The sequence below is a fragment of the Centroberyx gerrardi genome, chromosome 21, assembly GCF_048128805.1.
Source record: "Centroberyx gerrardi isolate f3 chromosome 21, fCenGer3.hap1.cur.20231027, whole genome shotgun sequence".
Classification (NCBI taxonomy): Eukaryota; Metazoa; Chordata; class Actinopteri; order Beryciformes; family Berycidae; genus Centroberyx; species Centroberyx gerrardi.
Genome location: NC_136017.1, coordinates 14,506,114 through 14,532,369, shown reverse-complemented (window position 1 = coordinate 14,532,369; position 26,256 = coordinate 14,506,114). Strand labels below are relative to the sequence as shown.

The following is a 26,256-nucleotide window of genomic DNA, read 5'->3' as shown; positions in this document are numbered from 1 at the left end:
AGTCCTGGTGCTGCCATGTTTCCTCCACCTCTTTATTATGAACTTCACTGTCTTCCAAATCTTTTTATGTCCCTTTCCGAGTGTGAACATTTCAGCAGTAACACCTCAAAGATCTTGTTTGCCTCTTGTTGCCTGTGCCTGTCTCTGCACACTGACATAAAGTATGCAAAGAAACCTTCAGTGAAATCTTGGTTTCATTGATCTTATTAGAATCACTTCAGTTGATTTGAGATGAAGGTAGGCTACATTAGATTTGCACACACTTTGGAATGTGATTAGTTACATTTTAACACAACTATAACCCCCAGTTATAAGGGGTAGGAGTGCACACTTATGAAATCAATGTTTTTGTTTCATTTGTCAGAAATGGATAGCCTTTTGTTTTTAGCTTGAATATTTTTCTTGTTCATTTATCCAAATGACAGTGAAAAAAGTAGGACATAATGTGTTGTGTCATTTCAGGCCCCAAGGCAATAAAGACTAAAAAAAAATGAAAAGGGTGTATGGACTATTCGTTGTAAAAAAAAAAAAAAGCTAAATTCGGTTCATTTTCCTTTTTTAATGTAATTCAATAGTCAAGAAGAGAAGTACCTACATACAAAAGTGACTAGGCGAGAACGCGTATCTTAGCAACGCCTAATGACGTTACTTTCCCCAGGAGTGTGCCAGATATTCCAGATACCAATCAAAAAATAAGTCGTTACTTATTATCCCATTTAAATATCAGACTCCTGTCGTCCTCCTACTCTCACACCGAGCTAGGCTAAATGAGAAACGGCAGAACTTTGATTTAATCAAGCGAGACGATGACAAAACATCGCACATCAAGGCTATTTGGTCACAGGAGAGGTAAGTTATCGCGAGGACGCAACCGTCAATTTTGGGGGGTGTAGCGGGAAAAGTAATGTAACGAGTAGTGTGATGAATTACTGCTCCCAGTGAGTATTAATTAGTAATAACATTACTTTTGAGACGTGTAACGAGTAACTAATTGTTAATACACTATGTTTTGAGCAACGAGCCCGACACTTAAAAGTGACAGATAAGTAACGGAGCCAGTTCATATTCACCGGACCGGGGCTCTCTGATTGAATTCACCTGGGACAGATGTTTTTCCTCGCGCCGCAGCGGAGCGCAGAGCGTGCGGCGAATGGAGCCCGTGGTGGATTCCAGCCTCCAGCACGAGCAGAGGTCTCGTGAACCCCACCGGGAACGGTAATTAGAGCCCGGGTGTTGCAGTATCACGACCTCGCGAATTCGTGTCTGGCGTGAAATATTTTTTATTGTTTTTCTAGACTACGCGCAACATCACCAGTGTCAAGTCAGACAGAATACAAAAACACGACTTCCGGTCATAACTTTCAAAATAAATCCTGAATTGATGAAAAAAATACACTTTTGTGGAACTAAAAAAAAAAAAAAGAACAAAAAGCAGTTTTCTTGTCAGCTTGACGACCATGCATGGTTGAAACTATCCAGTGGCTTTAGAAAGGGTTCATTAAGTCTAAAGGTTGATTGCTATGTTCATCTGGAGTTAAAATGTGCAAATCATCAACATTGAGTTCAAAGGTTTTCACATTTCAACAAAACATTGTTGCAATGTTTTTTGAGTAGGCTACTTGAAAGGACCAAAGTGAGAATAACGAATACATTAAGGGGGAATCTGTAGTAGCCTAGCCTAAGTGATAATGCAATTATTGTTTCCTACCCAATATATAATTTCCCCAGCATATATTCATAACCATAGGCCCATTCCAGATACAACATAGAGCTTTTTAGCTTGACAGGACAATAGGACATGCCAGTAGGCCTACACTCAAATACCCTTTCTTTTTCCCCCCATGTGACATATTTACGCTTTTATTTTGAATTCAAAACCTGTTAATTTCCGGTCATATTCGGCCTAACTGTGGTTGGCTTGACGCCGCTGAACCTGCCGCTCCGCCAGGCTTCCCTCCTCTCTCCCTCCCCGGGTCTCTCCCCGCTGCCAGCTCGCACTTCTCGCCCGGGTGTGACATTCTTCGAGCGCTTCACTTGAACCGTAACTCACCGGGAAAATGACGGACTCCACACCGCCAGACCCCGCCGCCGTCCCGGACCCGGCGGTAGTGGACCCCACGGTGGTGAACGGACAGTGCGAGCAGGCGGACTCCCAACAGCAGCCCAAGACAGAAAGTCAGGGAGAAGCTTTCAAGATGGACCAGGAGATGAAGATAACCGACAGCATAGAGGACCAAGGTAGGCTGTGGGCAATTAGCCGAAAGTTTAAAACAGGCTAGTTAGATTCAGACTGGACCAGTAGCCCGTGGCCAGTGCGCACAGTCCGGTGCGTAATGCAAGTGAGGTACCTCAATGGGCCGGTATAGCCTACAGTAAATAGCTAGTATTGTGAAATGTAAGCCCCATTCCTGTACATGCAGTGGAAATCTATCCTGCAGATTTATTCAGTTTGCTATGGTAAAGCCCTTGAAGTATTTGCTACCAAAACTTCCAAACCACTTATATAAACAAGAAAATGACTGATGACTGACAGGATAGGCTATTATTATGGTCAATGTGTTTAATTATTTGCAGGGTAGTAACGGAATACTTGTAATGGTGTTAGGTATTTTAAATGCAAAACACATACAGTAGGTACAATCTGTTATTACCCAAAATAATGTATTCTGATTACAGATATTTGTGAATATTATGAGATGATTACCTCTGGGAATACTTTTAAAGTGAAAGCCAGAAACTCAGAAGGCCATTTAATGTCTTTATGTCTTTGTGGCACAGAAGAACATTTGTGTTTGTATGCAGACCTGAAATAAATTTCTTTCTATTCTATTCCTTTATACCTCAAATATGTCAAGTTAATCTGAAAATACCTGAAAGTAATCAGAATACATTCACGAGTTTGGGTATGTTACTAATTACAATTTTGATTAGGTAACTGTAATGCAATGCATTTTTAAAGTACCCAACTCTGTTTATTAGTAGGTTGCCAGACTCATACAGTATAGAGAGATTGGTCCTGAATGTTCCCCTGATGTGATTTTTTTTTTTTTAGATATGGCTTCCAAACAAATTTCTGGCGATTTTTGCTTGCTCTTTACTCTCCAGTCTAATGATAAAAACCACAAGATCAACTTTGGACTCCTTTAGGCTAAGGTGCCATACCAAACTGATGTCCATGCATAAATAATGCTGACTCAAATGCCTTAAGTCAACTGTTGATGTTTTAGTTCACACTTGGGAAGGCCACAGGCACAAGTTAAAAATGATGGAATGCAGTTTGATTACTATCAGTTACTTTTGGTTTACTTTGACTCCCAAATCTATATAGTATATATAGTTAAAATAGACTATATAGTTAAAAGAACATTTTTCCCAATCTACAGACCCATATGTACCAGCAACCAGCAACAGTTATTTCAAGAAGGGTAAAATTGTATTAGTTATCTCACTATATCAAACTGTGTAACATTTACTAATCATCTATTTTTTCAAAAGCACATGCTAATAGTAACTGTAACAGATCACCACTAGTGTTTTTGTAAACAGATTACTGTTGTCCTATTACTGTATAATCCGTTACTTCCCAATCAGTGATGAAGTGGTAAATAAAAAGGTGGGTAAACCATGACCATGTTGATGATCATCATAAGGCAAACAACCATCAATATAAACAAATATCAATTATATTTCCAGAAAAGCATTCATTCATGCTTTACACGAGTTTGATACTTACTGTGATGTATACTAATAAATTTACCTCATTAACAGTTCAGGTGGGTTTACGCTCTACTATGTCCCTGTTCCTGATCTTGCTATGGCGTCATAGGTTGTGTTTTGTATATTGTTGGTTTCCTGAGATCAGTTTGCCCTGCACTGCTGTTGTCCGCAGGTCTTCTGGAGAGCAGCATGCGACTGAAGCCCCACGAGGCGCAGAGCTACCGCAAGAAGGCCCTGTGGGTGTCCTGGGTGTCCATCGTGGTCACCATCATTCTGGCCATAGCCGCTTTCAGTGAGTACCTCATAGGCCTGTCACACTCCTCTTAGCATCTTCAGATTAGCTGTGGTTAGTTGGGCTGATATGTTGGAGGTAAGGAGGGAGGTAAAGAGGGAAGTTTAATGGTCAGTTTTGCCACCTTCTATCACTGATTGATATAACACAATAGTCATTCAACCTATCCTTTCTTGGGAAAATTCCTCTGGTGCACAGGAGGTGATGCGTTTTACGTTTCCGGCAGCAGCAACAGCGGTTTGTTTGGAATAACCAGAAGAAGAACTGGGTAGTTAGCATGAGCAGTGATAGCCGCCATGACTGAACAGACAAGGAAAAGAGCGCCACCTACAGACACTCAAACTGCATCAACAGAAAATCCAAGGAGAAAGACGTCACAGTACTGGACACACTGTTTGATTGACAGGTGATCTCTCTCAAACTCACCACTATGGGATTGAGTGATTCTGTCTTTTTTTTTTGTAATTCTGGTAGGGTTTCAGTGTCTTGTTCAAGGATACTTCAGCAGGGTGGACGCTTACTGTTGGGTCTTCCAGTCTCCCTACTCACTGTGCCACCCTGCTGCCCAGTTTGACACCCAGCATTGAATCCCAATGCACCCACAGATTGCCTGATTACACAGTAACACTTGAAAGCACAGACATCAATGCCTTGTCCAGGAAATTCTCCTTTCACCATTTGAGGCATTGCAGTTCAATGATGACTGAGGATGTGTACCTTTGCTGAAAAACAACCTACCAGTCGATTTTGGTAGAACATCAAAGCCCAGGATGAATTATATTGTCACAGTTGAGATCTTCTCCTCCTTTGGATAACCTTACACTGTTAATCTGTGATGTTCAGTGCATTCCAGGAGTTATTTTGTGATTGTGTTGTAATTTACTTTCTTGGTGTACCCACTTCCCCTCAACCTACCTTGTTTACTTCTACTTCAGTTAGTGATTTCCTACATTTCCCAGAATTACTTTTGACAGCCCCCAGAGAACGGGCCTAAACCTGTTACATTCAGTAAGTGTAGGTGGAGAGAGCAATATCTATAGCGCTAGTGCTAAATGTCGTTGCCAGTCGAGAAAAACGACTCAAAACAGCATGTCTTGTGGCTGCATTGCATTCTGGTCTATTTTCTGCTGCTGTTGGTGGAGAAATTGGTCTCTCTTCATCTTCTACGATGGAGTTCTCCCTGTATGATTGTTGAACATCTGACATTTACTGCTGATCTTTTAGATAGCTGACAATTTCTCTGTAGCTGCGATGGAAATATCTCAATGTGACGTCACATTGTCTATATTTGGCCAGTTAAAATACACCACCAAACAACAAAACTGACCCCTGCTGTTTTTTTAACAGTGTTGGTGTTTAATTGTGGAAATCAGTGTCCAATTAAGTTTGACAACAGACCGTTAATTGAAAAATGTCATTGGAGGAAATGAAGCCTGTCTGACACAGTGAACATGATTGTAAGACAAATCTGTCATCCATGCTGGTGCTAACAGAAAGTATATGTAAGTATGTGCATACTTTGTGTGTGTGTGTGTGTGTGTGTGTGTGTGTGTGGGGTGCAGTAGTAGGTACTGCAGAAGCCTCCCTCATTTATCGGTCTCACAGTAGCCCTATAGCCTCCACTATAGCCTATTATTTTCTGAATGTTAAAATGTAAAGTAGGACTGAAAATGCTCATTATTACAGAACTCAGGCCAAGATGTGCTCATTTTCAGCAGCACCCATCTCGATATTCATGCACTTACATGAGTATTTACATTCACCACTGGAAGCTTCCCAGTTCAACCACAGTCCTCTATACTGTAGGTTTAATGCCTTGCTCAAGGGCATCTCAATGGGCAGAACATTGCTCATTCATTTCTGCACCTAAGGGGATTTGAACCAGCCCGCTTCTTTAACCTTTAGCCTCCCACTGCTTCTATTTTGAATCAGGCAGGTTTACACTGTGAACTCTCTACCCGTCAGTCGCTCCTTTTTGCGTAAAATCTCAGGGTTTTTTTGTTCTAATACTTGTACAGAGTGTCACATTCAACAGAAAGAATAAGTTTGAGCTCCAACGGGGGAGTCTTTGTTGTAAACTATCGCATTTTTCTTTTTGTTAAACCTCCCTCAGGCGTGTCAAGGATGAGACCCCCGCGTGGATACGATGACTCACTCTGGGCTTTGAGACTGAGAACAGACAGGGGAGAGTACTGACTGCCTCTCAGACTTTTACACCCCGTCCTTCATCCCCTCAGTGTGATTTGTTATAGGGAAAATGAATCCCTACGGAATTAGTTTCACCAAATTGCTTTCAAGCCAGTTAGACCTGGTCAAATTTGGAGATAAATTCAAATATCTGAACTAACTCTGTGATGGCGCCCACATTTGAGGACATTTGTCCAAGTATCCAGTTCATGAAATATCTCAGATCGACTTTAGTTTTGTCCAATAGATCTGTAGTCAACATGAAACACTGCAATGTTGAACTGATGCCGCTTCTTCCTCTGCAGTAAGTGCAGATTCAGCGCTTGATAGGAGATGCATAAGTAAGGAGGACAGGCTTTGCTGCAGCACAGCCTGTCCACCTCAACATTAGTTTACAGATGAGCAGAAATATGACGTGAGAGTTTCCCTCTAATGCTGCTGAGGGCCGCTGAGTGAGGGACAGGAAAGGTTCACAGGAGTTAAAGGTGTCATGTAATTCCATTTTCATGATTTGTTTCCAAATATACTGTGGCTCAGGATAATAAGATATTTTGCAAGTAGAGTAAATATAATTTAGTTAAAATGTTATTTATTGATTGAATTTGAAGACTCACAGGCAGAACAGGCACAATGCTGGACCCTGATTGGCCGAAAGCAGCAGCTCCTCTAACTCAAATGAGGCAAATCTGCTGAGTGGAGGCTTTCCAGTTCAGATGCTGCAAACTGGCCTGATTGGATGGATTTCAACGATTCTTTAGTGAGGGAGCCAATCAGGAACAAGAACAGCTGTGATGCATTTACTGGATTACTAACCCTAAACCTAAAATCTAACCCTAAAAAAGGATGGATTTTTGAAAATGCAATAACTTTAATTTCAACTACTTAAACAAAAATGTAACAATGTCTACATTAAACATCTTGGATCATATATGTATATAAATAGAGGACATTTGGATTCCTATAATAGGGCGTATAATGCGTTGATCTTGCATGTCACATTTTGCCTCGTCTTGGTCATAAATGAAACCCTGCGCTACTTGCAGATCAGTCATAGAAATGAGCAGTGTAAGATGCCAATGAGGATAAGGCTTAGCCCGTGTGTAAGATACACTGATTTGCCTTGCAGTCACTCTGGGCCAGTGTCATTACCCACAGTGATGATTATTTCATTTCCATTTGACGCCCTCTTGAGAAAAACAAAACGGGACGAAGAAAACGCTTTGTTTCAATAATGTTCAATAATGAGCGAGTGTTTCAGGATGAAATTAAAACGAGGAACTCAATTTGTAGCTAGCCCAAGTTTGGCTGTTTGGGTCATGGTGGAGATTTAGCGGAGCGACCCAAGGGCTTGTTGGAGTGAAGTGGTTGGAAGACGGAGAGATTGTGTTTTGAAAATCAGAGCCTCTTCCTGAGGCCAATCCGTGTTGTTTCAAACATTTCGCCAAGTTCCTGTTCTGATGAGGAAAGGCTGGCAGAGCCGAGCAGGACGGGACGGGACAGGCCTGCTTCACTGATAGCTAGTTTCCTTCCTTCTCTTTATTATGTGTGTGTGTGTGTGTGTGTGTGTGTCCATCTGTCTGCTTCATAGTCTAGGCTTGATATGTTAAATGCATTCCTCTCTGATAGAAGTGCATTCCTTGCAAATGAGAGGTTACCGCTGCATCATTCTGTTGCATAGTTTTGCAACAACACAAACTGTATGTGTTACAGATGAAGTGTGATCCTGATGTTAGAATGAACAGCCTTCCTCTCTCTCATATTACCTGTGACTTTCTCTTCTCTTCGCTTGACTGGAAATAAACACTCCTTAGCAAGCAACTCCCTGAACATGCCATCCACCCATCAACACAATGTGCATTAAAACTTAAAGCGAGTTTATCCAAGCAGCAGAGGACACATAACGCTCATAATCCCTCTGTAAATGTCACTAGGCCATAGGGAACAAGCCTGGATGTATAGAATGTTAAATATGATGGCAGCAATGTGTTCAGAGTGTCTTATAGTAAATGAATACATTTCCAGTCTGGGCAGAGGCAGAGACAATCATATTATACCTTAACCAGGCGGTGTTAGCATCACGCTCTATCCTCAACTTTTGTTCTTTGCATGACTGTGTCTGTTAGCGCTATACTTGGACAGTCTCTTGATAATTCTCTATCTCGCAAAAAGTAATATCATAAAGTTAACCACGCAAAACAAAATGCATTTCAAAGGAATAAACAAGAGACGAAGAAAGCACACGTATAGAAAACAACCAGAACAAAGCAACACAAAAAAACACACCAGCGCTGTTTTGTGAAACGTTCCATCACTGCTGACCTGAATTATGAAAAGGGAATGAGTCAGTCTAATTTGAACATTTTTCTTAGTCTATATTTAATGTGTTCAAGAGAGGGTGTCAAATGGAAATATTACTTTATGAATACTATTAAATACTATTATTAATATCACCATACAAATTACTCTCTCTTGGCTAAATAAATTGACAGTCAAAGAATAAGCTGATTACATCATCCCAGATTGCGCCATATATTGATCAAAGTAGACTGAATTGTAATACACATGTACAATATTAGGAACACTCTTTTCATGAGACACTGATGAGATAAATCTATACCAATCACAAAGGAGGAGGTGTAGATGAAGAGAAGCAGATGAGGTAGAGAAGGATTTTAAAGGTTTGAGACCGTGGAGTCGGCACTTTAATCCAAAGAAATGTACAGTGCTGCATGTTTGGACCTGGGCCTCAGTGGGATTCGAGCCCTGCAGCCTGGCGGTGTTAGTGCCGTGCTGCACCAATAGAGCTACACAGGCCCGCTGAACATTACATTGTGTCTGGCCATAGCAGATGAAAGGCCGCTCTGTTAGGGCCCCACGGTGGCTGTAAGTCTATATGAGGACCCTTGTAGTCTCCACCACCTGCTGCTGTTCCCTATAGATGTCTGCTCTACATGATGAAAGACTGATTGGGGTAAAGCACACGGTAAAACATTAGCATTATGCAAACATGAAACAGAGCAGCTGTGACTTGCAGTGAGTGTGTGAGTAGTGTGTGTGTGAATTTCCTTCTTGACGTGCAGGTGCAGCTACGGTACACCTCACTTTAGCACACAAAAGTAAATAAAGGGGAGGGGGGGGCATTTCCATGGGGCCCCAAGCCGTTGGCGGCCCTTCAGACAGCAAAGGTGCTACTGTACTAAGTTAAGGCTAGGTCACACTACACGATTTTTACGTGGATTCTAAGCCAGACTGAACCGTCCTGATGCAGATTATTTTACAGTGTGAACGGGCTAAAGACCGGAAACTTTGGCCTTACCCACGACTCCAGACCAGCCAGAACCAGAGAAGACTGTTTTTTCCAGGCATGTTTTAATTTTGTCGGTCCAGTCTGGTCGGGCTTGTGTAGTGTGAAGTTGTCCAAGACTCACCAAGACTAAAATCTGAGCGCAGCCAATGGGAGTTTATCTCAAGGGGGAAGAAAAGGAGAATGAACTGGAAGAGAAGCTGCTTTTAACATCTACAACTCCCACACACAGACAGTTTACATCAGTAGAGATTTCCAACTCCTTGTCGTTCTCTTTGGGGGACCCAGAATTTCTGGCAGCAACCTGCTCCGTCATCAAATCTGCTCGCTGAATTGAGCTAGTTGAGCTTTGGTCGTCTTGCGTTAAATCCTTTCTGGTTGTCCAACGTATGACTGCAAAACAGTCCAGTTCACTACAGATTAGAACAGATAGACTGCATCTCTGGTATTTGTAGGAGTTTGGTTAATGTGGGACTAGTCAAAATAATTGAAACATACAGTAACATACTGCACATACACACAGAATGGCAAAAATTGTAAACTGTAGATACAATGCCGACTAGACCAATGTTAGAATAGAAGAGGATAGAATTGACAAAACCAGTGTTGGATGAATGAATGAATGATGTATACATTCATAGAAAAGACAAGGCTACACCAGCAAAGCGAGACAAACATCACTGTAAAACAACCTGGATAGTGAAGTACTTCAGCGATATGCATCGTCAGAATGCAGCTCCAACAGCAGCCGACGAACCAGCATCGCTCAGACGCCGTTTCATCTTCTGTTCTCCTGCTTCTCTTGTCAGATGTGACAGAGTGGGAGGAGGGGATGGGAATAAGAGGAGGAGGAGGAGGGAGGGGGGAAATGAGAGAGATGTGTGTGTGTGTGTGTGTGTGTGTGTGTGTGTGTGTGTGTGTGTGTGCGCGATGCTGGAGCTCCGTCGCCCCTGACACCCACCCAGCTTTCTTGGGAGCCAATTAGCCATCGCCGGGCCCAGCTTTGACGACTGCAGAGCGGCGGCAGATTCATTTCCACGCGACAAAGGCTTCTTCTTCTCTCTCTCTCCTCCTAATGAAGGAGCGAGGAGGAGTCAGGCGTTACGGGCCAAGACAGATCTAAGGGGTTTCCGTCCCAAATGATCCCTACCATCTGAAAAACCTAACATCTGCTCTTACAAAATGATCGGTCGCATTAAAGTAAAAATCACCACGGAGTATAATTGAAGTTTTTTCGCCATCTGAAGAACTTTACTTACAAAATAGAGGCCAGAGAGGCAGTGTTTTTGAAACGCGGTGCAAATTACCTGTGGGAAAAATTTGCTCCCAAGACAGATATATATGGTTTTGGAATAAAACCCTTCACATACACCGCTAGGCCTGTTAAGAGGAGAGGGATTAGATGTGTATTTGTGCCTTTTCTGTGTGTGTGTGTGTCTCAAGGTGGGACTCAATTCAGTCCCATTTCAATCAATTCAAAATAGGAATAGAAACTGCCATCCATTCACTACGCATTTTAGCTGAGGTGTTTTAGAGAGATGGTGACATTGTGTATGCATGTGTGGGTGTGTGGGTGTTTGCGTGTGCATGCCACTGTGTGAAGTGTAGAAATCCTTCACATGTAAACAAAAGTAGAAAGCCTTGCACGGCTGCTAAATTCTCGGTGTGCCAACTGTTGACGATGCGTGACGCTCTCGCACGCTGGCTCTCTCTATTACCCACCACACCTAGATCTCTATGTACAGTCCCTCGCACTCTATTTACTTTTATTCTAACAGCTGTCAACTTCTATTTATTGTTGTCATATCATCTTTTTTTGCCAACGTTCAGAGCGGAGGCACAGTGGGTTGAAGCTTTTTGACAAGTAGGGTTTCTCCACCCTGGATCTTTAGGAAGAGTTCATCTCAACTTTCCTTCACCTCACCTGTTTCTGAAAAAAAATGCCACTCATTAGTTAAAATAATCACATTCACATTGTATTTGTCACAGGTTTAGGATGGTAACAGCCAGAGTTGAATGGCGTATTTCCTAGTAAATTAGGATTTGCCCTGGTTCTGTTCACCTGGTTCTTAAACTCTTCTCAGGCCAAAGAAACATTACATTAAATTAACAAGACTTATCCTTCATCCATTTATCCACTATACATTCACTTTTGCTGCCTTCAGGTGCTTCTCCTAAGCTCCTACTTTCGAGTTTAGAAGTCATAAATACGACTTGTCGCACATTCAAATGGTCAGAAATAATAACAAAATGGGCCCGGTATCAAATGCAGTTTTTTGGTGTCTGTTGTTTCAGTTTTTTTAATCAAGTGGCACAGAGCTACATTGTGCTGCAACAGCAGAATGAAGAGGAGAAAATGCATGTCAGGCATGTAGTAGAGTTTTTATTAGCTAAAAGTTGTTGTATACATCAACTGTTGACATGTCTTCCATGCTCTCATCCTCCTTAACATCTCATCTCTGCATCTTGGGTGTTATAGAAAATGCCCACTTTCCCAGTTGTAGTTACCATTTTGTTATAATTACAATATTTTCAACATCATTTGAAGGCGGCATTTGTTTTGGCTGGTTGCTGTTGCTGTATCAGGTTGGTCTTGTCGAAGGCAGGGCAGTGGATGCTTGTGCATTCAGCGCAGAGAACGAAAGAAAGCTACTGAATACAGATCAAACAATAAGAGACGGCTGGGGGGCAAGAGAGAGAGAGAGAGAGAGAGAGAGAGAGAGAGAGAGAGAGAGAGAGAGAGAAAAGGAGAGACGGAGAATGAGGCAGTTAAAAATAAATCATGATTTTTGCTTTGTTGTGATACATAATGAGAGAGAGGGAGGGGGGGCAACAGAGAGAGATGAAACCCATCCCATATTAATGCATTCAGGGCTGTGTGCCTCTAAAAGCTGAAGCGGGTTGCTGGCCCCCAATGAGTCTGCTGTTGGCTAAAAATAAACCTGGGAGGAGAGGAGAGTCCCTCCTCTCTATCTATCTGCATCTCTCTCCCTCCTCACATCTCTCCGTTTCTCTCCTTCCCAGTTCCCTCTCCCCGCTGTTCCCTCCCATAGCAGGGAGGAGAGGAGGTGTGTGTGTGTGTGTGTGTGTGTGTGTGTGTGCAGGGGGGTTGATGCAGGGTGGGTACACATAGCAGTGTTTGTTTTCAACAAATCTGCAGCTCACTATCACTGGGCCAAGACAGGCACATATACAGATAGCCCTGTTAACTGAATTAGATCAGTTAACACAATGCATCTTACCCTGCCACAATATTAATACTAACAACAGGGGATGAATTGCCCTGTAAAACATTTTTAATTAGAAAGATTAAAACTATCTTCATCTGTATCTTCATCTATTGTAGGTAACTTAGTAAATCAGGAGCATACCAGGAAAGCTGTTGTCAGCTGGTAAGATGTAAGATTCCCAAGGTCCCTGGCCTTTGCAATTATATTGTACATCTCAGGCATTTTGCTGACGCTCCAATCAAAGAGCGACTTACAATGAGCGGGAAGGAAGCTGTTTTACTCAACACTTCGACAGGACTCATGACTGGTGATGGACACATTTGCCATTTGCGGGGAACTAACCTGTGACCTTTAAGTTTCAGAGCAGTCCCTCTAAACCAGTACGCCACCCAGCTCAAACCCCTCCCTTTCCTTTACATCACTGTCATTGATAACAGCAGGATAAAAATGACCAAAGAGGTTATGTATGAGGCAGAGCGCCTTGAAATTGCTTCACCTAACCTCTTGTGACAGCTTTCAAACAGCTTTTTCCAGGTTTACATTAGACCAGCTGTTTTACAATATCACTAACCTGGCCTGGCGCTGTGAGTGGTTTGATAGGAATCCACATGGTTGTGTATAATTGCTTACTCTCTCTGCTTTTGATCCCTCCTGACCTCTTACTGTTGGTCCGCAGTCAAGAGATGCCCTATTGCATTAATGCAGGCACGGCGTTACTATAAACGCCTCTGGACTGACAGCGATGTGCTGAGAATACCTTATTCAATATAATCACCTGTGAGCGGTCAACTCCAAGTAAACAACAAAGCCTCCGATCAATATCCCGGACCGCGGCCTCGCTGCGGGCTGCCAAAGCACTTCCGGAACAATGTGTCGTCTGAGTGGGGTTTTAATGAGGGCTTCTCCTGATCCACACTGTGCTTGGCAGGGTGAAGCCAGCAGTCACCTTTGACCCCGACAGATCTTCATCCTGTCATCGGTGTCCTGCCAAAACAATTGCTATTGATACCAAGCCATGTTTCATTCTCTCTTTCTCTTCTTTCCAGCTGTTTCCATCATGCGACACAGTGCTTCAGCTTTTGGATTTGCCGTAAGTAGTCTGTGCAGCTTTTCATTTAGTTTTTCATTTCATTTATTTTAAAGCAATGATGACTAAGAGTCTTTTTAACAGAGACATACATGGACAGTTTACAGCCTACTGGACTCCTGGTCCAATTTGCATGTAGTGTGTACTGATCAGTAGGTTGTTTAAGTGTCCTGGGTTTAAAATCGGCTAGGAGACACATATTTCTCCAAAAGCACTATAGTGAAAATCATAGGATGTTATACTTTTTGCTGGATTTGATTCAGTTGATATCAGCAAAATACTACCACAAATCTAATGGTAACAAATTTTTCCCAGGATGGGGAAAAAAGCTAATTTTAGCGAGATTGTATTAAAATGATCATTCTAGGAACACTGTAATACATTAGTTCAACTGATTCACAGGCTGTATGTTGTAGTGAAGAGAATGTCTTTTGTTTTTCTCGCCCTGCAGTTCGATGCCACGCTGGACGTCTTGTCCTCCATCATTGTACTGTGGCGGTACAGCAACGCCGCCGCCGTCCACTCAGCGCACCGCGAGTACATGTGAGTGTGATCAGCTTTCACCTCGGTGCAGTCAGACCTGCTGCAAAACACTTGATGGAAATCACTTTCAATGCACGCCCTTAAAAAGTCTGAAAATTAATTATCTAAATGTAAGTCCTTAAAAACCTCGGCAACAATTTGACTGGACATTTGCTTAGGTATCGACTGTAATAGATATGAAGTAATAATGTGAACAAACAGTTATCACATTATTTATAAGACACGTTTGATACACTTATGTAGTTGAGACCAGTGATTCTCAACCTTTTTCATATCAAAGACCCCTAATTTAGTCCACATTAGAGCCACAGACCCCCATTTGATGAGATTTTGTCTCTCAAACCCAAATCTGAGAATATTTGTATCGTTAGATATGACTTTGTCCAGAATTCCATGACTATCTGTATTGTAGGTAGAGAGATAACAGAGAAACTATGATCAAAACAGTCATTCTTCTACATTCTCTAATGGTGTTAACTGTGAAGTTTAACAATTCATCAATTTACTGGGGACCCCCTGGAACCCCCTCAAGGACCCCGGACCCCACGTTGAGAACCACTGGTTTAGACATTACAGTCTGTGTAGATATGGTCGCTCTTGGGGAGCAGCTGACATTCTGTCATTCTGTTATTTGCAGTCACTTCACTTCTCAGTAGAGCAGCCCATGCTGGTTTGTTTGGAGGTTTGGGAGCTGCTGTCAGTCCAGTGGTGCCAAAGCACTGGCGACTACTGTTGTGAAGTGATTGCTGGGAAATGCAATGACAAACACCAGAGCAATAAGCACTTACTATCAAATGTGTTGCCAAAATCAAGAAAAACAAGAATCTTGCTGATTATCACTTTAACATTTAATTTCCTGGTGTCCTTTTTGTATTCTGCACATTTAAAGCAATGTTCAATCAGAAATAGGGTGGTTTTACCAGCTTTGTTTCTTTATATTGGTTTTGAAATTAGTCTTAAAATCATCATTATCATTATCATGCATTTAAAGGGTCTTATAACGTCTTAAATTTGGCTTTCTGAAACCTGCAGATACCCTGCAGATATTTGAGCCTTTGTTTCAGCCGGTACAGCTGGCTTCATTCCATCAAGGAAGACCAAACAATCCCGGAAAAGTAATGAAATCCGTTTCAACTGAGAAAGTGTGTAAGGTGTGAGCGAGAGTGTGTGTGTGTGTGTGTGGGCTGCTTTGTCCTGCGGAGTAGTGTGTCAGACAGTGGGTCTCTTCAAGTCTGTCAGCCTCGGCCCCGCAGGGACCGATCACAGACGAGTGCCTCACATCTTATCTCTACCTGGCCTAGAATGGTCTGTGTGTGTGTGTGTGTGTGTGTGGGTGTGTGTGTGAGTGTGTGTGTGTGTGTGTGCGGAGGGCAGGTGGGCTTTTCAGTGCCTGCTGAATGGACAGGGTGCCAGCAGCAGGCAGGAGAATGAAAGAGAGAAAAGAAAGAGGGAAGTGGTGTAAACCTAGCTGTCTCTCACTTCCAGCTCAGTTCAGTTCATTTCTATTCTAAGACGTTTACTGACATGATAAGACTTGTCTTACATTGCCAAAGCAGATGCAAAATTCTAACAATAACAACAATCACCAATAATGGCTTGAATTGACCTGAACAGTGTATAGTTGCTCTTTTAAAAACTGAAATTCAACCCAAAAAAAAAGCATTTACTGAATCAATCAAATTGAGAAAAAACAAAGAATTCTCACTATCTCTGTCTCTTTCCCCCTGTCTGAGCATCTGGCAGATTTGTACAGTGACGTCTCTTGGTCTCAGCACGCACACACACACACACACACACACACACAAGCAGACGCGAGTCATGGTCCCAGAGGAGCGACTGTCCTGTATTGCGGTGCTAATTGTCGCAGAGACGACGGATGAGATCACCGCCTCTAGAGACGAACCGAGATGGAGAGAGAAGAGAGAGAGAGAGAGAAGCTATGTTTCCGTCAAGCGAATTTTATGCAAATGTCGTAAAAACAAAATGTGAATTAGGTGTGTTTCCATCTGCTGGGTCGAAGCGGATAAATAGGCTTCTTAGTCTGAATAACTTTCATTTCACCTCCTATTCTCTCATTAGCGGCATGATAGTCTCAACTGCGGGATTCATCCCACAGCTGACCGGGTCTTTAACAGCATCGGCCCGTGTTTCCACAGAGGAACGTCTGACAGATACAGTGTTAAATTCTCCTGTCCAAACGTCCACATCAGAACACTTGTGTTATTATTTCACCCCACAGCAGGGAAGTGAATCTTCATTAAGACGCTGTCACTTCGCCCGCTAATTGGGGAGTTCGGACAAAGCCGAGGAAGCTCGGCTGCCAGTAATTGGCTTCACCAAGAGGCCAGGCTTCTAACTGGGTGTCACACACACACACACAGCCAAAAACACACACACTCACATACATAGAAGTGCACCTAAACACACACGCACACTACTTATGAACATGTACATACACAGAAACACATGTCAACACACAGAAAAATGCATGGAAGTGTACAGTTACTTAAGCAGACATGTATTGTATGCGTGCACATATAAGCATACACACACACACACACACACACAGTCAGAATTTCTCTTTCTGTCTCACACACCCACACATCATTACTGTAGCATCATGGTAGCAGTTAGCCCATTAGATAGTTGATGTTGGGGGGGGTGGTGTTTGAGCGCAGACCAACACACACACACACAGTCACACACAGATAGACACTATTATTATTTTTCTTCATCTCCTCCCTGCATGTGGTTTTTCAGACTGCCAGCAGCTGACTGGAGAGAAAACAGCCGAGGTACAACCAGGGAATAAATATTATTCTCCTTTATTCTTTTATCTGTCTGTTTTTGATGGGGGAGATGCGGCTGAGTAGCGATTGCCAGGTGCGGTTCAGTTGCCAAGGTTACAAGCTCGAGACGCCCAAAACAAGACAAATTGACGAGTTTTGTTCCTAAGTGAAATGGAGAGCATTTGAACTTGTGTGCACTTGTGTGTGTGACTCAAGCCTTTGGTTGACAAAATATGACTTTGATAATAGGCTAGACTGATAAATCATTTTGCCCATATTGGCCTTTTACTAAAACTCAGATCTGGTCCAGTCAGTGTCATCCAACTCTGATATGATGCAGTTTGACTGATTACATATTTATTGTAGAATTGATAAATACTGCACTGGTTGTCTATGGGAGGCCCTTAGCCTGAATTTATTCTGAGACATTTTGATCTGATTACATGCAAGTATGTATAAATATCTATTATTATTAGTATTAGTTCGTTAGTATTAGTATTAGTGGGTTTCAATGGAGAGTTTTAGTGTCCCATGGTCTAAATGCTGTTTTTCCAACCTGATAAGAATACAATTCTGGGCGAAACACTGAATACTTGTCATTTTTGCCATGGAAAAGGTCCAATTTAAAGATATTGAAAATTGGCACAGAATATCAGCTATCGTCAGCTTCAGTACAAAAATATCAGCATCAATATTGGCCTTCGGAAACCCATCATCAGTCATTTGATAGCACAGTCTAGCATTTTGGAAAGAAACTTCAGTAACATTAGATTGAAACAGAGACTGCACCTCTTCAATACCTTCCACTCGGCTTTGTTTGTGTTTTGTTTGTTGTGCAGCTGGAAGCAGCGCTGTGTATCGACAGCTTTTACATCCAGTGTGGAAAGAGTCAACGGGTGGCCTGTTAGCGGGGATTGAGAGTTCCCCTGGCGTGTGTGTGTGTGTGTGTGTGTGTGTGTGTGTGTGGTTAGTAAACTGTGTATGTGTGAGCAACAGAGAAATTGAGAAACTGTGTTTGTGTGTGTACAATGTCCTTATACTATATATAGTCCTGTGTGTGTGTGTGTGTGTGTGTGTATGTGTGCGTGTGCATCTCCTGCTGTAGACTTCCTTTCTCGATGTTGGGTGTTGCCTTGGTTACCTTCTGCCCAAAACCCAGGACACACACACACACACACACACACACACACACTGAATGTAACCATGTATGACCAGTGCAGATGCTCCAGTTGTTGGGTGTTTCATCTCCCTGCAGGCTTTGTTAATTGGGTAAAAGTGTTTAAAGGGAATCTGCCTCCTCCAAATAAATCAACGAGAGCGTCAGCAGAGAGAGGGAGAAACACATTTTTCCATTCAGGATCACTTTAGGGTCAGAGGGGAATTGTGTTCCATCTATTAGCAGGGTGTTGCAGCTCTGACCCTTGTCTCCCTTACTGCTGTTTGCTTGTAATGTTGGTGATTTAGGAAATTAAGCTTATTCTACTGTTGACCTCAGCTAAATGACTAAAATGGAAATGTAGCCCCAGAAAGAGAGGGGGAGGAATAAAGATTGTTCCATAAGATAACAGTAAAGAGATGACTAAAGCAATGGCGTGTGCAAAATATAAAAAATAAAACATATTTTGCATATTGCACTACTAACCCTGTCATGTATTAATCTAAAAGTGGACAATAAGTTCACTAATAACTGTATCGAAGACATTTTAATCCTCTTTCTCCATCTCTCCCTTTCTCTCTCTCTCTTCTTCTACAGAGCCTGTGTTATCCTGGGCGTGGTTTTCATCCTGTCCTCGCTGTGCATTCTGGGTAAGGCCATCCACGACCTGGCCACCAAGCTGCTGCCTGAAGTGGTAAGACTTAAAAAAGCCACCAACATGAAACCCACACTGGGCTTCAGTTTGTCCTCACCAAGTTGAAAAGGCTGTGTGAAAGGTTTAGTTTTTGGTAATTTTCCAGATAATAAATTGAAATCAGAAAGTAACGTAATACTGCACTTAAAATGTAGTTATTAGACTAGATCAGACTACATTAGACTAGATTAGATTATGATTTGTTGTCACGTGTTCTCCTCAATATGCATCCCAGGCTCTAACACACTGGCGTTCATTTCCCACTGGAGATTGGAAGGAGCTTTGGATAAAAGCATCCGCCATATGGGATAGATTATGTTATCCATTCAACATACAGCGAAATAACTGAAAACACATAAACATATTCAAATAGTACACTAATAGGACAGACAGTTTGGCAGTAGCTGGTCCCATATTGCATCAAAACACTGTGTTACTGCCAGCTGAACTGTTTCATCCCTCTCACCGCCCCCACATTGAACTGCTATAACTTTAGGGAAAAACCTCCAGAGAACATAGCAGACAGCATCAAGGTAGATAACAAAACAGCAACAAACAACAAGGAGCACTCACTTTCTTTTTTGAACATTTTTCCAAATGTAGGTGTTGATCAAACCCACTTGTCATGGTTTTTAATGTTTTTTATCTTGAAAAAGTTAGAAATAAGGTCTCCAGTGGGGTAAAGGTCAGGCTCGAGGCGAAAGTTCAGCTTATAATCAGCTTTGTAGGGTGAAAGTCACGATGAGTTCCAGTTCTGCAGCTTGGCCAGAAACTAACAAGCACTTTGGCAAGCCGGGACGGGTCTGCTGTCCCCGCTGTAATACCAGTTTCCACCTGTCTGCCAGAAAGGAGGATTTCTCTTGACAGTTTGCCTGTATCTAATAATATCTTGTCAAAAACTGAGTGTACCGCTCAGCGTCCAAGACAAACAACATGCAGGCAGCACGCTTGTTTACGTGTTTCGCGTGAAGCTCCGGCTTCTCATCCGCGGAGGGTGCAGATGTAACACGGTGGATTCTGTGTGATCCAGCCCCTCGTGTATAAATACCCCCCGCCTCGTCGTTTGGGTTGGATCCTTTTCAAGCGGCGGATCTGATAAGATATTCAGCTTTCACCGTCACGTGGTGCGGGTCAGCGGAGGGTTTGCAGGTCAAGCCAAACTGAACCGCGGTGAACACAGTCTCCAGAGTCCAGGGGTTACGCAGCTCAAACTTATTACCGAGCAGATGGGAGGTTTCTGCCCCAGGACTTTGACTCCAGCCAAAACCAATCCCATACTCTGCAAGAATTCTTTACATTAATCTAACGTTAAAGCTCCAATCTGGGGCTTTTTTGAGCACAGGGGCTCATATACCTTGTTGAACTAGCAGCTGGGAAATGACAGCAAGGGATAAGACAGCACTGCCAAAACAAACAGGGTGGTTGAGTGATGAAGTTTTGTGTCGAAGTTTTGTCAAGGAAATAGGTTGCAGTTTCATACCTACAATTTGTCACAAATATTTTGCGACACACTTTCAAATAAAACCCTGTATTGCTGAAAACTTTAGGGAATTATGAAAAACAGCCATATAAGCTGAGGATTATTTGATTGATTGTTTGATGATTGATTTAAAAAAAACAGCAACTCATCAGTCCCAGCGCTGCAAATAATGTCCATCTTAACAAGCCTTTTATTCTCATATTCACTCAGATTCTATGACTTAATACCAGATTAAATGACTTGTTTCGATGGATTTTGTTGCCGTGTTCCACTGTAGAAATAGGCATTAAATGTAACAGTCTAAAGGACAAGCTGCAGCAGTCTGGCTTTGTTTGACTTCTTCGGTCAAAAGCAAATCAAAATGGAAGAGTTTGATTCTCACCCTGTCACGCTGAGTGTGAATCCCACTTACAGTGTTTGGAGGTGGTAGTACATGGTGACCCTGAACGCACAGAGAGAGAGACAGGGGGACACTCCAAGCAAAATCTCCCTCTTATTGTATTAAAGTCCTTTAGTCTTAAAGTCCTATCTTTCTCAAAGCAAGTTACAATGTGTGCATATAGTGTGAGTGATAGTGAATTTCATTTAAAATTAAAATTCTTGAAAGAAGCAAGATTAAATTACTTGTTAAGCTTGAGATCTTTTTGCAGTGTGTGTGAGTGTGTGTGTGTGTGTGTGAGCGAGAGAGAGACAGAGGAAGAAAGTGTGTGAGAGTGTTACTGCTGCTGTTGGATGAAGAATGTCACAAATCTCAGGTGCGAAGACTCAGGAGCATTCACATTTCCTGGAATAGCATTATCACCCGGTTGCTAGGCGATAGTAATCTCCTTAGGAACACTGCGGACGATCTGAACGTAACGATGATGATCAGTAAATATAGGATCATGATGCTTTGGTGAGCTAAATTACAGCGATTACTGCCTCATACTCCCCAGGCCTTTTGCTGCCTCTTTTCAGTTCAGCTTGATGCTCTACATTTCTACTGTAAAAGTCAATTTTTTGGTAATTTTCATGTTTTAAGTTCAGTTAAAGGACATACATCATATAAATAAATTCCCGTTTTTCTTGATATAACACAGTAGTGATTCGACCTATAGCCAGTTCATGAAAGCTGTTAAACACCAGGTGTCTAATAGCTCTTCCCTGGAAAAACCCTCTGACTCACAAGAAGTGATGCGTTTATGTATCCGGTAGCAGCAACAGAGGTTTATTAGAATAAACAGAAGAAGAACTGGGTAGTTAGCATGAGCAGTGATAGCCACCATGACTGAACAGACAAAGAAAAGAGAAACTCAAACTGCATCAACAGAACATCCAAGGAAAAAGACAAAGTCACAGTACTGGACACACTGTTTGATTGACAGGTGATCTCTGGGAAGAGCAGTATTTTGTGGATTAACACTTTAAAAGTTGACATTTTGGAGATTTGAGGTTTTCACCCAGCAGCAAAGATTTAGATTTCAAGCATTCAGCTGATGCTGTTGTCCAGAATGACTTCCAGTGAGTGCAACAGTGGAACAAACTAGGTCACCAAAAATTACAAGCAACCAAATATAAGGAGGTCAAAGGTCAGGGTCTTAGTGCCCTTACAATATTCCTGTGACCATAGAGCGACCATTTTAAGAGCAAAGAAATGGAATAAGAGCTAAAGAGTGATATTTTATTTAAGTTGGCTGACAAGTTGACTTAACTTGCATGTGAAGTGGTTATAGGTTAGGAACCATGAACAGGTTATTTAGGGCAGTGGTTAGGCTCAGGGATTTATTTATTGATTTATTGGATCAACTGCGTATTCCATCGATTCAGCCATGACTGTGGCAAAGGAAAGTGAAACAGAGACACGGCTGACAGACGGAAAAGCAGCAAAGCATAAACAAAGCTGGAATGCGGGAGCGGTGAAGCAGACAGACGGTGTTTTTCTGAGCAGACCTGCTCCTCTTCTGTCAGACACCCGGGTTATACCAGACTGGGTCCTGGTGCATCCGAGTACAGGCTATATATAGCCCGCATATGCTTCACAACTCTCCTCGCTGCGCCGATGTTAGAAACAAGGTTTATGTTCTCTGTAGCCCCCCCCCCTCGCTCTCTTCCTCCTCGCTATGAAATGTTAATAAGGGACCCAGCTGCTTGGGTTTGCTGTGGTGAGAGAGGGAGGGAGAGGAGAGAGAGAGGAAGGAGAGGATAGAGAAGGGGGGGGGCATGCAGAGGTGGATGTGTGGTGTTTGAAATTATGCCGGAGTGTTCCTGCTCAGTTAGTCTTCTGAGCCTAATTAGTTTCAGTTAGCGTCCACACCTGAGCAGGACTCTTTATAGAAGCGTGTTGCTGTTATGTGAAAATCTTGCAACTTTGGGATTTGCGTGCTCTAACTTCAATTAAAGGATTGCATGGTCCTCAATTGATGGGAGAAAATTCTACCACCCATGGGCTTTTGAAATCCATTCAAATCATTTTTCCTGGATCAGTGCCTTGGTTCTTAGAAGTTTCATGAGTATGTGTCTACGATTAAATTCATTGCAATGGTTCTTTCTCTCAGTCTCACAATCCCTCTGTCTGCTCTCTCCTTATATACACTAATTGGCCCACCTGACTGGCCCCTTTTAGAAAGGAGAGAACATTTAATAGGTTCCATATCATATTCATATTCCGCACAGGGATCTCTCATTGCCTTGTCAAATGTAAATGTCAAGAAGTGCAATTCTGGGCAGGCTCTGTTTGTCGTGATCTCTGTGTGTGTGTGTGTGTGTGTGTGTGTGTGTGTGTGTGCGTGCGTTTCCCTCTCCCATGGGGATTTCCGCCCAGCCCTCCCCTGTCCTCCAGCAGCCGAAATGCCAGCCCAGGCTTGAGCTCTGACTGACTCCGACATAAAACTCTTTGAATCCCGATGGCTGAGAAGGTCACTTTGGGGGGCAGGACCTCCCATTAAAACTGACAGCGATTCACACAGTACACTCGTTCATGTCAACTCAAATAAAAGGCACATTTTAAGTGAAATATGCAGGTTGTAGGTACAGTTAATTCAAAATTGGAAGCAGAACTTTCCAAAATAATTGAACTATGATCCACATTGTATTCTCAATCAAGGTAAGAAGACAATATTCTCTGGACTCTCTGCTGTTTAGGAGAAATTTCATATTTCACTCTTAGGTTTTGATTCATCACTGCTTGTTGGTGGAGATTTTCCACCAGCGTTACCCCACACCAAAATGTTATTATGGCAAATAGGGTGAATCTACAGTGTCTCAGCTGCTGGGGATGGGATGCTCTTCTCTGTTGCAGCACCACTTTGTGATCTAACCTGATAAGACAGATGTAGTTTTACATAAAAACCTCGCCCGGTGCAGCTTTAAATGGGAAAATGGCTGCGTTCGCTGAAATGGAAGTTTTATCTTTTATTGTTGCAAAATGTATTCAGTACTATTTCTGAGAGATTTTGCTATTCAGATTTTTGTTTTCTCAGGTAAACGGTGACTCAGGACTATGCAGCATGAAGTTTTCTCTCCGTCTCGCGGCTGCTCTGTGATGTCTGTAACCTCGCCAAGGCAGCTTTTTCATGGCTCCAAGGCCATAGTGCAATATTAATGCTGCCGCAGAGGCACTGAGTGCTCTGCAGCTCTCTCCTCTCATCCACTCCTCCTCCTCTGGCTTTCCCTTTTACATTCACATTTACATTTTAGGTGTTTAGCTCATGCGCTTATCCAGAGTGACTTATAATGGAGAGTAAGCTTAAATACCTAGATCACCAAAATGACAAACGACCAACAGTGAGGAGATCAAGGGTCAGAGCCTTTAAGACTTGACGACCCTCTTGGGCAGTGGAGACAGAGTTCTCCTCCATGATACTTGATAATAGCTGTCTGCGCTCACTGTTTGTCTGTCTGTCCCTCTGTCAGGATGACTTCCTGTTCAGTGTGTCCATCGTCAGTGGCTTGGTGTGCATCATCCTGGCTGTGATCAAGTTTATGCTCGGCAAGGTGCTCACCAGCAGAGCCCTCATCACCGATGGTAGGTACACAGACACACACACACACACACACACAAGCTATAAGCCTGTACAGCACCAGCTAGCTAATCACTCCAATAGACATTAGGTCCTGAACTTTCCTTTAAAGTTCCAGTTGGTTTTTTTGCCTTTCATATAGAGTTAATTTCTCTAGTGCCCGAGTCAAATCTAATCTTATAATAGAGAATTCATGCTTAAGATAAGATAAGATAACTTTATTAATCACTTTATTAATCCCCTTGGGGAAATTCAGGATTCTTCAAACAGATGTTGCCCAGCGTGATGATATTTTGGAGATAAATAACATCTGCCATGTGTATTGGGCCAGGCTTTGTCGTTTTCAGTGTGTTCTGCCCATGATTTTTTCTTTAGAAATTGCCCACATTCCTCTCGGTGAGCAAAACGCTCACTGGCCACCTGACATCTTCCATTCACCTCTACGTGAACCTGTCCGCCCAGATGTGTGGAGGGTTATTCTACTCGTGCTCAGTTCCCAGAAATCGCATCAAAGTGCGACTTCCAAAGTGACACATCATGCGTACTACTCGTGAATTTACACCACAATGAATCTGCCATTACTCTTACCTTTTTTACATGTCTGTAACACTCAAGTATTACGCACCAGTTCATGACCGCAACAGGGTGGTGGTCAATTGAATTTCAGTCTTAGCAGGTTGACCTTTCAATATCTGACAGGCATTAGAAGCATCTCAGGCATCTTTCACCTCAGCAGATTCAGCCCACAGTGTTTATATTGCTGTAGACCGCAGCTGTCGACACCACGGCTCTTAGCAGGCCGCCGAGGGAAGCCTCAAAGTAACGAGGGATGAATTCCAACACTAAGGCTACAAGAATCCTCATCCGCAGACTGTAGTTTCAGTCTGAGGTTACTGCTGCCTCTCTCAGGTTTCTGGACTGAGAAAAGCAAAAACAAAGGCTTGGACTATTTAATTTAGCAGAGAACATTAGGCATTATTTGATCCATTACATTAACATTCTGTTTATGTACAAGAACTTACAGATGCTGTTCTTTAAAGAAAGATACCAAGGTTGAACCAGGCGTTTGTCTTCTCTGTCCAGGTTTCAACTCCCTGGTGGGGGGAGTCATGGGTTTCTCCATTCTCATCAGTGCCGAGGTATTCAAGCATGAACCCAAGGTGTGGTACCTGGACGGGACAATAGGCGTCCTCATAGGCCTCATCATCCTGGCCTACGGAGTCAAGTAAGTGCTCACCCCATCACACTAGTGTCTGATCTTTACATGACTAAGATATGTTGGATGTTGGGGTAAAACTTATATGGCAGAGTAATGGATTCAACACAGCAGCCGTTCATTTCCCCCTCGCTATCTAAAAAGCCTTTCCTTGCGCCGCAGGCTGCTGCTGGACATGGTCCCGCGGGTCCGCCAGACCAGGAACTACGAGCGTTTTGAGTGACGGACCGCAGCAGGGAGGATGACGAGGAAGACGGGGAGAGGGGGGTTGGGTTGGGGAGGGAGGGAGGGGGGGGAGGGGGGGGAGGGGGGGAGGCCGACCGACTGACTGACTGGAGAGGGACGGGGGTTTACACAGCTTACAGTCCCTGCAGATTCTCCATAGACAATCCATCCAGTCCTCGAGGTGCCAGCGGAAGCTTCAGTTTCTGTACGTTTCTCCCATTCTCAGCGTTTTTTGTGGTGGAGTCTACGAGAAGGATGTCGGGGACGGTTGGTCCTCCTACGATAGCTCATATTCATCATGGGAAGATCCAAAGATTTGAAGCAAGGATCCTGGATGA

The 26,256-nt window shown here is 42.9% G+C and overlaps 1 protein-coding gene across 1 annotated transcript; it reads left to right on the top strand.

The window, feature by feature from the left end:
* The first annotated feature begins 2,042 nt into the window (after window positions 1-2,042).
* Window positions 2,043-25,916, top strand: LOC139918914 (transmembrane protein 163a). Its single transcript, XM_071908451.2, has 8 exons — window positions 2,043-2,238; window positions 3,890-4,009; window positions 13,777-13,820; window positions 14,269-14,360; window positions 18,903-18,999; window positions 24,371-24,482; window positions 25,561-25,702; window positions 25,856-25,916. Exons 1-8 carry the CDS (start codon window positions 2,058-2,060, stop codon window positions 25,914-25,916), a joined length of 849 nt encoding a protein of 282 aa, XP_071764552.2. The 5' UTR covers window positions 2,043-2,057.
* Window positions 25,917-26,256: the final 340 nt, after the last annotated feature.